Below are 13,000 nucleotides of genomic sequence, written 5' to 3' on the forward strand. Positions count from 1 at the left end.
GAATTTGATGTCACACAGAAGGTTTTTCTTTCCTTAGCCAGTTCTTTGATATGTAGAGAGGTGCTGTTTTTCCCATGTTTTTTACAGGTACAGTGAGTTCTCTGATGTAGGAGGAAAGGTTGACTTCTAGTAGAACTTACCCCCACATTCAATATCATAAGCTTTCCCCCCCATAAATGTCTCACATTTATTAAGCTATGACTTCATAAAAAGGGTTTTTCACATGTGTTAACAATCATACGGTTTTCTCTCCTGTGTGGGTAACGTGATAAATAGTGAAGAGTAAATTCCGGTAGGAGGTTATCCTACCTTCTTCCAGGAGTGGTACAAAGTGAGGACTGATCTGTGGGAAAGGAAGCTCCAGGTGTCCATTGTTGGAACCCACCCATATATTTTCTTTTTTTCTCATGTTGGAGAGAGATTTGACCTGTGGCTGAAGATATATGTTCATAAAATTTATGAAATTTCCTCTCCTTTAAGAGTTCTATACTTCTTGAATTTTGACTGCATGCATAAATGTTTCTCACATCGGTTGCAGGGATAGAGCTTCCCTTTGATACCAATTCTGATGTACATGAGACGGGCTCTTGTCCAAAACTTAAAGCTCTACATTTGCTGCTTTCTCGTGGTCTGTCCTGTGCCTCAGTGCTCTCACAGGTCTTGAAGACTGCTTAGTTTATTGGGGAACAGTTTCTCAAATTCATGATGGCCTAAGGAGTGCTTCCGAATGAGAAGTATTTGGTACTGAGAGTGGTCTTCCCGCTGAGGGCTGCTCGACTTTGATGCTCCCGCGTGCGTTTCCTTGAGCTCAGTATCGAGGGCGTAACAGCGACTCTCACATCCACTTCATCAGCTCATTAGGCTGTTTCCCATCACTGCATCTTTTCCTAATAATTAGTTTAAAAATATGTTTCAAGAGGCTACAAAGTAAATTAGTCATCTGAGAAACTCAGGAAGATTGGGTAGGGGGAGGAGATCAAAATGTAGGCGCTTTAACATCTTGCTCCAAAATGAACGTGAAGGGACCCTCCTTACTCCACATGCTTCTTCCATTCCTTTCCCTTCCTTGTCCGGTCTGATAGCAATGTGAACTTAACTTTCTCCAAGCACCACTCTCTTCATGATTTAAAGCAGGGTTCGGGAACCTTTTTGGCTGAGAGAGCCATTAACGCCACATATTTTAAAATGTAATTCTGTGAGAGCCATACAACGACCCATGTACATTACACATTATTCAATAAAAATTTGGTGTTGTCCCGGAGGACACTGTGATTGGCTCCAGCCACCCTCAACCATGAACATGAGCGGTAGGAAATGAATGGATTGTAATACATGAGAATGTTTTATATTTTTAACGTTGTTATTATTTTTTTATTAAAGATTTGTCTGCGAGCCAGATGCAGCCGTCAAAAGAGCCACGTCTGGCTCGCGAGCCATAGGTTCCTGACCCCTGATTTAAAGGAATAGACTGATAGCCAAGGTACTAACTTGCTAACTAGCTTTAGTTCACGTGAAAAGGGAGACTCAAGCCCACGCAACTCCAAGAAAAAGAGAAAAAGAGCCACCCAGCACCAAATCACAGCTGAACTCTGATTTCTGCTAACAACCATCCACTTCCCCCTTTTCTCCCTCTCCGTGACGTGAGTCAGATTTATTGTACATGTTCTTTATCTTGCAGGAAGAGGGTTTATGCACAGAATAAGTGTTTTTCCAAGTATAATCTCTCTTTCCTTAATGTTTTGATCTTGAGGAAGAGCTGAAATGTTAGCCTTGGCACTCTGGAAGCTATTTAATCAGGTATTCCAGTTTCCAGAATTCTTCTGTGTGGCTGACTTGGGAAGTCTTCCGCGAGCTATAGTTCTTCTTACGTCCAGACAAGGTGGGGCCACGTCTTCACCTGCCTTCCCCACCAGGATCCTCTGTGGAGGTCCCACCTGCTGCCCGGCTTCCCGGGGGAGAGCCACACTCACCTCCTGGAGTAAGCCTGACTTGGCAGAGTCGTGACGACACCCACACTTCACACAGCACCCACACCTGGAGGCCCTGCTCCCGCTTCCCGAGAGCGTCTGGTCTCTCTGAAAGCGGGTTGTTTCTGTAGAGGTTCCTTGTGAAAATTTAAGTAAAAAATTAAGTTAAAACCGAATAGAGGCCCTGGCTGGTTGGCTCAGTGGTAGAGCATCGGCCTGGCGTGCAGGAGTCCCAGGTTCGATTCCCGGCCAGGGCACACAGGAGAAGCGCCCATCTGCTTCTCCACCCCTCCCCCTCTCCTTCTTCTCTGTCTCTCTCTTCCCCTCCTGCAGCCGAGGCTCCATTGGAGCGGAGTTGGCCCGGGCGCTGAGGATGGCTCTGTGGCCTCTGCCTCAGGCGCTAGAGTGGCTCTGGTTGCAGCAGAGCGATGCCCCGGAGGGGCAGAGCATTGCCCCCTGGTGGGCGTGCTGGTTGGATCCCGGTCGGGCGCATGTGGGAGTCTGTCTGACTGCCTCCCCGTTTCCAACTTCAGAATAATACAAAAAAAAAAAAAAAAACCCGAATAGAATATCTCAGGGAAAGTTACACTGGAAGCATTGGAAGGCAGCCAGAATGAGGAGCAAAAAAAGGTGCTAATGACATTTTTAATGCTTATAATATGCAAGTGAGTATCAGCAAAAACTATTTAGGGACCAGAAACCAGGAATTATTTTAGTGGGAGGAAAATAATTAAGTCACTTGTTTAAGGAAACATTGCTATTGGGGTTCATTCAGTATACACTCTGCTGCCTCTTTTATAGGGTTCTGTTTCTTTACAACCTTTGTTCTCTGGGACACATTTCATATCTTCCCAAGTACAAAGAAGGAAAGAAGTTTGCAACTATAAGAAACCTAGAAACCTGTCATCTATTCCCTTTGTTACAATGAGGAAACTGGGCTCCAGAGAGGAATAATAAAAGTATCTTTATCCCGACATTTGTTGTTTTTTTTACTTGTTTACAAATACTTTTACTTGCATTGCAGTGTTTATTATTATTATAGATACTATACCCACAATTTCCTAATGCCAAACTCACCCAGACTCTGTGAAGAGCACTATTCATGGATTGTTAAATTTAAGGCAGCTCTGTGATATGAGGATTATCCCTGTTTTGTAAGTGAAAAAACATCCCGAAGCTTAGAGGGGTTAAGTATTGTGCCCAGGGTGGTGCGGTGCCTAGTGAGTAGCAGGCCACAGAGGTCTGATCTCCAAGCTTGCCCTCTCAACCATTCAGTAAACCGTTCCCTTGATTTTAATGGTGCCCTGAGTCATTATTAGTCATTGTGACAGAGTTGAGGCCAGTGTTCATTCCCTTAGGAACGTAATGAGTGGGTGTCAGGAGTGGGTCAGTACACTCAAGGCAAATTCTGTGCAGCGGCTGTCAGTGTCCAGTGGAGTTCTGCGCTGTTCTGTGTTCAGAGCAAGCAGGGAGTCACAACCAAGCATAGCTGTCCATACAATAGAAACTCTTTTCTGGAGAGACATCATTTTCTATGATGTGGGATATTATTTCTGTGACGTCTCAGGATGGAGACTGATGAGTGGACAAAAATGTCCACAAAAATGGTTCAGTAAACACATTAGTGAATTTTTACGTCTGTTTCTTCACATTTCTTCCATGTAGGCCAGTGGTCTAACACCAGACATGTCGGGGAAGTTCCCTGAAGGGCAAAGACCGTGTGGGACCTCAGGTGATTTGTGCAATCATTTGCAAAGCGTTTTATGTAAATAACAACAGCTGAGCAGTGCATGAACGTTGCCCCACTGAACCCCCCTCCCCCCACTGTTACCTCAGATCCGTAGAAAGTATGCCTTCGGGAAAAAGCCGGAACAAAGCACATCAGAATTTTGTTTTAACGGGGTGATTAGTTTGCTGTGTATGTCTTTTCTATTACCTTACATTATTGCCCTTTTAGGACAGTGAACATATTTTGCTTTCATGCTTAAAAAGGGAAAGGCTTTCTAGGAACTTTTAACCTTTAACTTTGAATGATGGGAAAGTCAAAGAGATTGATTTATCATAAAGGTGATTATGGGCTGTTTGACTCCGTGGTGCTATCTAGTTTCAGTTCAATGGAAGAGCAACCTGTGGGCGCTGGGTTAATTGGCCAGTTGGCTCGTGTGCTTTTATTTATTACTATCTTGTCTGATTTGTTTTGAAGCAGGTAGTGGACTATTAAATATATCCTTGACCTAAGTTGAAATTCTCATCTTCTAGACTTTTAAGTTCTATGTAAACACCTTTTGCTGTATGTGTTGTTGTTTTTGGGTCCCCGATCTGTACAAACAATTCTAGGCTGCGGTATTTCCAGGGTAAGAAGGGTTTATTTGCTTGACTTCAGATTTCAATTGACTTCTTAGTTTCAGTTTTCTATAATTGGGAAACTTAACTGCCTACACATTAAGGTTACCTTTTCTTGAAATTATAATCCTAGGACCATTTTGTGGTATCGCCCAGATAGGCATCCCTAAATTAGTTTATTTTCGCATGTAGAGGATGCTGAGTTTCACTGTAGAGATAGAAAAAAATTAGGAAACACACACACTGACCTAAAAGACATTAAAAAAATATAAAATATGGGGTCGGGAAGATGAAAGAAGTATTGTCACTTCTTTTATGGCCTGATGTCACATGAACACTAGAGACAAGAAAGCCTCTGAGAACGTGGAGGAGCTCAACACTGCCTTCCTGCACAGGTGTGGGCCGGTGCCGGTGTGGGAGGGTGGGTGCAGGAGCAAAGGGGACATAGTAAATGAGGGGACACAATGCAGGCGCCAGCCGCACGCTTGTCCCCAGCTCCCATGGCCCCTCTCTGCGCCTGCCCGTGTCACAGTGGGTGAGGAACGGAGCACGGATTTAGACTTACCCCACACACTCCACTCCCATAGAAACACTGCCTGTCCTGCAGTGTAGACTTGGTACAGAGATGGTGCTTTCTCACCCGCTGTCCACAGCTAGCGACAGAAAAGGCCAGGGCAGCACATTCTCCTCGGTAGGGGCTCTTTCTGCCCCCTGGCCCTGCGGGGTTTCTCACAGACCCTCTGCCTCCAGTGTTCACCCTCAGTGGCAGGACTTTCTCCCCCCAGATCCCTGTCTTTACTGTATCCCCTCTTCCCTGTCCCCTGTCAGGCTGGCATACCCGGGGCTGTCGGCAGTCAGTCGTACTGTGAGTGAGTCCTGCTGGAAGCATTAGATTCGCCTTCCCTGGGGTGGTTTGACCTCCTGCACCCACATGGAAGGTAGTGCTGACCTGCACACAAATCGTGTTTAGCGGAGTCCGCTGCCCTGATGGAGGCCACAGTTGGGAAGGGGGTGAAGGACCCCGTTGCCTAGAAGGACCCTTGAGACCTTGAATTCCAGAATAAGGCATCAGGACTTTGCACCGGAGAACCTCTGACCGTTTATGAGCAGGAGAGGTACAGAATAAGAGGGTAATGACTCCTGTCCGATGTCCTAGAAATAAAATTTTATTGCTTCAGATTTCTCTATTCTACTGGAACCTGTTTCACTCTTTCTTCTCACTTTCCTCCCAGAGATAGAGTAGGACTTGATTTCTTGCTTTAAGGAGGGTTCTTTTCTCTTCATTCCCTGACGCGTGGGCAAGAAGCCGAGAGGACGTGTCAGTCCTCTGAGTTTTCTCACCTGTCTGACCCTGTCCTCCACGGCCTGGCTGCCACGTTCACCTTCTGTCCGGGCTGTATTTTTATGGGAACACATTTTGTCCTTTTTTTTTTTTTTTCTCTCCTGGCCTCTAGAATTCATAATCTGACTTTTATTTCTCAAACTAAAGAAGGCTTGCCTTATGCCTTTTAAAAGAACACTCAAGCCTTTAAAACTCCCACTTTCAGTCATGTTCAGTCCCCAGAAAGATTCATCTGTGGCGTAATGAACGCGAGCCTCCCTTTCCTACTAAATCTAGGGCCAGACTTACAGTCTAAGGAAGTTGACATTTTTATTGTTTTCTCCTTCACTCTCCCCAGGTTGATTGCAGTTTCTAACTTAAGCTCCACGTGATAGCCAAAACTAGACCAGTGCTTCATTTTCAGGGGGATTTCTCTGTGTCCACAGACCCCGAAGCTTCGACTTGTGAACCACAATATATGTGTATGGGTGTGTGCGTGTGTGTGTGTGTGTCTGTGTGTGTGTGTGTATTCATAATGAAACTTTCAAGGAAAATATTTATAGTTCTGTTGGACTTATTTAATATATCCATGCTATAGCGAAAGATGATTACCCTCCTAGGAAACTGCTTAAACACACACACAAAAAAACTGGAAAAGATAAACATTTCCTAGTTTCTGTATGCAACATATTTTTATCCCATGGATTAAGTCGTATTCATGATAGAACATGAGAAGGGTCCATTTTGCCAAGAGTGGTTTATAAAATGGAAGGAAATGTTTCCAGTGGTCTGGAAAGTGCAGAGACGAGTGGAGTCTAGAATTGTTTGTACAGATCCTTGGTGCCCTTGGTCTTGAAGGCATAATCCTCAGTCCTGGGTCCTGCAGGGGCACCTCTGGGAGCACAGCTGGCCAGGGAGTGGTGGGAAGCCAGCCTCGCTCCAAACCAGATAGCTCTGTCTTCATCCCCTCTACACAGTAGGCTTTCCGACAGCTTAAAAAAAAAAAGTCTGCCAACTACTGATAGAACCCAACTGCCTGGGCAATTTCTCAACACTTTGTGTAGACACGTTACTAATAAACTCAGATAAATGCACTGATCTGTGTGGTTGTGGACATTGTTGGGATCCTCGTGTGTAAGTACGAGTTTCAATGACTGATCAGTGAACGGTGTACATGGGAGACCCAGCGTTTGTATTTGAAATGAGAGTGTTTTAAACGTATTCTTTCCCTCTGGGATGGGAACAGGTAATGCACGTCTCATTGGGCATGAAATCTGATGGCACTAGAATTACTGAAAGTCTTTGTGAAGTGGTGATTTTAGGTTTGAATATTGTGACAGCAGGTGGAGCTAGTAGGAGGACCTCTATTTCTAGGCCATTTAAAGAGCGGCAAGAAGCATACACCTTACATTCACGTGTTTGCATTTCGGAGCTTCTAGAAGAGCAAACCATTGTGCACTGGCTTGGAAAGGGGTCACCCCTCTACAGTGCGAGAGCCGGGCTGCATGCTGAGCTCTCTGTCTTCTTTAGAGAAGGGGCTTCCATTTGGACACGGGTTGCCATGGAAGGTTAAAACAAGTTAAGGGCATGTAGAGTAGGGGGGTGGTGGGGGTGCATTTACACGGTTTTAATATCACTTTTTGACTTTTAGAGTATTGACTTCAAAAAATAAGGTGCATTATCCTGTGGGGAAATAGTGTCAAAGACCTTGACTACATATATACAGTTATTAGGTCGTTCCTCTCTCTAAGTGGGGATAAACATGGGGTTGAAATCCACATTTTCACCTAGGAAAAGCTGAAGAACGTCTACTTTTTAATCCCACAAGATTGTGAAATAAAGACCTGGCTCCTTTGTAGATCTAAATACCCATCAGTTTTCTGAGTGTATAATTTAAAAGGTATCAGCGCTCACGTACCTTTCTTTCTCGCGAACCACACGGTGAGCCCAGGATCCGTGCTGTTTCTTCTTATCATGTCCCTGAGTCAGAGGCAGATGACAAGTGCATACGTTCCCATTCCCTCTCAGTTTTCTATTTTATTTTACTGTATCATATGCATTTAGAAATTGAGTTTTCAGAAATGATGATTTATTTTGCTTACTGTGTGAATAAAATGTGACCTACTTTTTGGCATTTGTTTACAAAGTTGTAAGGTCATTTAAAACAGATTTTAGACCTGACCTGTGGTGGCTCAGTGGATAAAGCATCGACCTGGAACACTGAGGTCGCCAGTTCAAAACCCTGGGCTTGCCCGGTCAAGGCACATATGGGAGTTGATGCTTCCTGCTCCTTCCCCCTTCTCTCTCTCTCTCTCTCTCTCTCTCTCTCTTCTCTAAAATGAATAAATAAAAAATCACATTTTAATGTGTTTGCTGGAAACTAGAAATAATATCCCCTATTATTTACTCATCCGACAAACATTAATGAATGCCTAAAAACATTAATGAATGCCTACTTATGTGCGAGGTATCATGCTAAGCCCTGAGGATAAATTTTTGAACAACAAACAGTGCTTTCCCTTAGCGTGTCTCAGGCAAACATGTGGCCAAATAATTACCACAGGACCCAACAGAGTCTATGACTGTATTATCAACAGCCACAGAAAAGGGACTCAGCGGAAAGAAATCAGGGTAGCCTTCAAAGAGGAGGTCAGGCCCTCGTTGCATCTGGAGGGAGATGTAAAAATTCACTCAGAGAAAAAGGAGAACGCACACTCCACGCAGCACGTCTGCCGTGTAGGGGAGTAGGGAGGCGTGAGAGAGCCGATTGTCTGGGGGACACGTCGGGAAGTTGGCAAGGGAGGCTGGGGCTAGGTTGCGAATGGCCTGGTAAGATATGCCATGCTCAGTGAATACAGTATCCCAGAATTTCAACTAACCTAGGTGCTACTTAATTGATTAGGTTTTGGTGTTCGTGAAACCAAAGTTCTGGGTCGGATCCCGTGGGAACGGGGCATGACGACTTCCATTTTGACCTCAGCTAGCAGTTTCACATACCTTCTCTGGTCGCCAGGGCGAACGGAACGGAATGGAGCTGCATCGATGCGTACCCCCCTCCTACGGGGGGGGGGGGAGCTCCACGCATGGACTCCGTGCAGCGCGTGTTTATTGAGCACGCCCCCGGCACTCTGGTTGGCGCTGGGGGAAATGCCTGGGTGCCCCGCTGCCTTCGTGACCTCTGTCTGCTCTTACTAATCTCTGAAGCACAGAAAACTTAAGTCCAAATCACAGTCCAAATCCTTTCAGCCTCCAGTCCGGCTCTTTCTCAAGTCTGTCTCGTCTCTTTAAGTGACTCCTCAAACTACTGAGTACACAAGTCAGACCCTGGGGGTTATTCTTGACATCTTCCTTCTCACCTGCCTCATCCAGCCCTTCCTCCCTTGTGAACCACGTCTGGAACCTTCCTCTCCTCCGTCCCCACTGCCAACCCCCTCGCAGCCGCATCTCGTTCCAGTAGCCTGCTGACGGGTCACCCTTTTTACGTTTTGCTTTCTCCCAGTTCTTTTTCGAGGTAACAGCCAGGAAGATCTTTTTAAAAAATAAAATCTACCTCAGATCATGTCACTTCCCAGTTTAAACCTTTTATTTTTTATGGACTTCCTATTGCAACTTAAATAAAAGCTCAATGATTTCCCGTGGTCCACCAGGGCTGCCCACCTCCCCACCTGCATCTGGGCTGCTCTCTCACTCACCACTCGTTTTTCCGTTCTCCCACCTCTCCCCCCGCGGCCCTGGCACCTGCTGTTTCCACAGCCTGGGATGCTCTCCTCCTCCCCATCCTTCAGCTCCTCAGTTGGTATCTTCTCATCATTTAGCCTTTGCTTAAAGATTACCCGCTCTAATAGATGTCTGCTTCACCTGCGTCCCCGCTGCAGGAAGAGTCCTGTGACTCTCACAAGCTCCTGCTTTTCCCCGCATTGCACATGCCACGATTTATAATGACGTGTATGTTTGCAGCTGGACCTGTGTAATCCCTGTGTGCCCGACTGGAGCAGTAACTGCCTGAGGCCTGGAATCCCATGCGTTCCCTCTGCCCCTCTGTTTCCAGAGCTTGGCACTGCCTGGCACACAGTGGGTCCTGAAGAACTGTAAAAGAATCATTCCAACACATAGTGATAGATTGACTTCTTTGGTTTCTAAATCTTTAACTGCAAATCAGGAAAACGTAGAAAATTAAGAAAACTATTATCTACATTTTTTTTTTCAACTAATGTAACTATTTTAGGAAAGGTATGAGGCTCTATATCACCTCACCAAAAGGAAAAGGGTGCAATGTTTTTAAAAATTAGCATGTGGTGATTGTATGATTCGGGGCTATTTTTAAGACAGTGATACGTTTTTTATAGTGGAAATCCTGAGGCATAAAAATGAGCTGCTTTTACATAAATATTATATATATATTTAGAGTTCAGGTCACTAAAACGTTTGAAATTCTTGGCTCTGCTCTTTAAACCTATTACAAGGATCACATTAGAATTCATTTTAATAGACTCTGTAAGCCCAGTACCCCGTCTCGTACGATCACGCCGGGCCCTTTTATTACGAGGCTGGCAGGAAGCAGGGCCAGCGGCTGCAGCACAGGCATCGGGAGACCCAAGGTGGGGACGCTGCCAGCTCCACTGCTTATGGAATATTCTCTGCACTTCTATCTGTGGTGCGCAATTGGTATTGACTTCTGAGAAACTACTTCTTTGCCCCGATCTCCCAGTTGGAAAAAATAAAAACCCTGCGGTCATGATGTCGGGCTAGGACCAAAGGGATCAAAGGGGCAGAAGGGAAGGAAAGTGATGAGACCTTGTTTAATATCTAGTTTGGCGCCCGTCCGTTAGCTCTCATGTAGAGAAGTGTGTTACACCTTTTCGGGGTCACCATTCCTTTATCCCCCTGGAAAATCCCAGTGAACTAAAAGCATCTCTTGTTTTGCTATTGATTCCTAGTGTTGGGCCTACTACTAAGCATTTAGGAAGATGTCCTTTGGATTTTATAGATCTTTAGGAATAAATACCGCTCACCAAAATCTAGATAGAATTTGTGATACGTATTGCTTTTCGTTAGTGTTTGGTTTTTTCCTAAAGAGGAAGGCAGTCATTTACAGGACTTTCTCGCCCCACCCCCCGACTTTTAGGTCTGTCACTGAAGGAGTTTTTAAACATTGTAAGGAAAAAGAAGGAAGCTCAGCTGTATCGGAATGAAATGAGACACATCTTCACAGCTTTTGACAGGCACTGTAAGTCTCTTTAAAGTGTTTTGATATTAAAAATTGCTATTAAGGAACTGTGGACGGGAACATAGACTCATCAAATATATGTGGAAGTTAATTTTACAGTCCTCATTAGCTATGTTGGTAATCTAAGGAATGAATTTTTTTTTCTCTATCATAATTTTAAGTTCTTGACATTTACCATGGATGAAATAATGTTAATAGTTATATATTTGGATTTAGGATTATAATCGGGACAGCAAAAGGGCTGGCCATGGGGGGTAAGGGTCATGCACCACCTACCGTGGTGTGGGAGACGTATGACATCTCCTGCTATTCCTGCTTTGACCCACAAATTACTGGAGGACTTGTTCTCCCACACCAGACGTGATTATACCCACAGATCTTACCCAGGACGGAAATAATCATAGAGTCCAGGCTCAGTCTCTTGGCTGCTGGTACCATGTCCCTCTGATGATCATTATACGTAATAGCAAGCAAGGAAAAAAGGTGAATTTTTAAGAATGAATTGTCTGGGCTGTTTACAAAGACTTGAAGCCTCATGTTATTGAGGGGCGTGTCTCCATAGTCCTTTCCCTGGACTCAGAGAATTAGCGAATGATAGGGCTATACGTGACCTTCCAGGTCACCCGCAACTGCACTGAAGGAGTGCATCGCTGGATCCTTAAATTCTTCCAATGAGACCATCGCAGATTACCTTACGTGTAAAATCAACTGTCAATGACCACTCCTCTCCTGGTAACCTATTAAAGTATCATGTGAGTTAGTTGTGTGGCTGAAATAACAGTTCAGAAGGTTCGTAGAGATAAATGAATGTTTTTATATTTTGTTTTCAACTAGATCGTGGGTATTTAACTCTGGACGATTTCCAAAAAGCATTCAAGCAGGTGGCTCCCAAGTTATCAGACAGGATTGTTCTTGAGGTTTTCAGGTAAGGCACCCAAATCCTCCCATATAGCCACCCCTGGATTCACCGTTTGCTTTTTACAAGTTTTCCGTTTTATGGAGAACACCTCACTGTGCTGACTTTTCGCTCATGAACATTTTCATCTCACAGCATATTATCATGATCCCGGAAAGAATTGATTTGTTGTTAACCATCAGTTCCCTGATACCCTCGATAGTGGGTGCTTGCCCACCAGGGAGACGCATAGGGACATTTGGTAGAGGTGAGAGAGGAACAGGAGGAAAGTAGAACTTCTTTGTATATTTAAGTCTCGGCCGAAATCGGTGAAGCTTGAATATGTAGCATGGATGCTGGCGTTCGCCCCCGGCCTGCGCTTCATCAGACGCAGGTTACACGCACTCCTTGTGTTGTCCTGAGAGAAGGGTTGGCGTTGCTTAATGGTGGTCCCCTCGTTGCCGCGCACGGATACCCGATAAAGTGGATTCGAAGAGTATCTTGTGTTATCTTTACGAACTAATTCTGACAAAACGGGTAAGTGGCACAGAAGCATGTTCTGTTGGGAGACTGCAGACTGCAGGTCATGTGCTGACATGAGAACGTGGCGGAGCAGCCTCTTACCTGACGGCTGGCGTGAGCGCTGCGTGGACCCTGGGAGCAGGTGTACTGGCTGGGGCTCGGGGGGCGGAGAGCCGGAAAACCCAGGACAGCGCCGCTCGGAAGAGATAGCATCGACCCTGGGAGCAGGTGTACTGGCTGGGGCTCCGGGGGCGGAGAGCCGGAAAACCCAGGACAGCGCCGCTCGGAAGAGATAGCAGTGTGCTTCTCTCGCGCGTGAACACGGGCGGTCCAGGCTGTTCGATGGCAACATAGTCATGGAGGACCCACGTTCCTCCGTTCTCATTGTTCTGGCTGCCTCAACGCCTGGCTCCTCCCTCTTGTTTTAAGGATTGCTTAACTTTCAGGCATCAAGCCTGAATTCCAGCAACGCAGGAGGAAAGGGAGCCGAAGGCACGCCCCTCCTTTTGAGGCTGTCCCTTATTTCTGCTTATGTCTCCATGACCAAAACTTAGTCGCAGGGCCATGTGGGAAATGTCGTTTTTGCTCCGGGAGGTCGTGTGCCCTCTGAGTTTCTGATACTGAGAAGGAAGGAGAGAGTGGATATTGGGGAGCATCTGAGCATCTGGCAGGGGTTCCCATTTGGTATAAAAGTAATTTCATACAATCTGACTAGAAGTCAGCCC

At 45.5% G+C, this 13,000-nt stretch overlaps 1 protein-coding gene across 6 annotated transcripts in view; it reads left to right on the forward strand.

The window, feature by feature from the left end:
* Nucleotides 1–13,000, forward strand: part of EFCAB11 (EF-hand calcium binding domain 11) — a 136,384-nt gene that overhangs the window by 7,746 nt on the left and 115,638 nt on the right. For all 6 annotated transcript variants that reach the window (XM_066388266.1, XM_066388265.1, XM_066388263.1 and 3 more), the window contains exons 4-5: nt 10,757–10,858; nt 11,693–11,783. In XM_066388266.1, coding sequence (XP_066244363.1) covers nt 10,757–10,858; nt 11,693–11,783 — 193 coding nt within the window. The remainder of the gene's footprint in view (nt 1–10,756; nt 10,859–11,692; nt 11,784–13,000) is intronic.

The sequence above is a fragment of the Saccopteryx leptura genome, chromosome 6 (assembly GCF_036850995.1).
Source record: "Saccopteryx leptura isolate mSacLep1 chromosome 6, mSacLep1_pri_phased_curated, whole genome shotgun sequence".
Classification (NCBI taxonomy): Eukaryota; Metazoa; Chordata; class Mammalia; order Chiroptera; family Emballonuridae; genus Saccopteryx; species Saccopteryx leptura.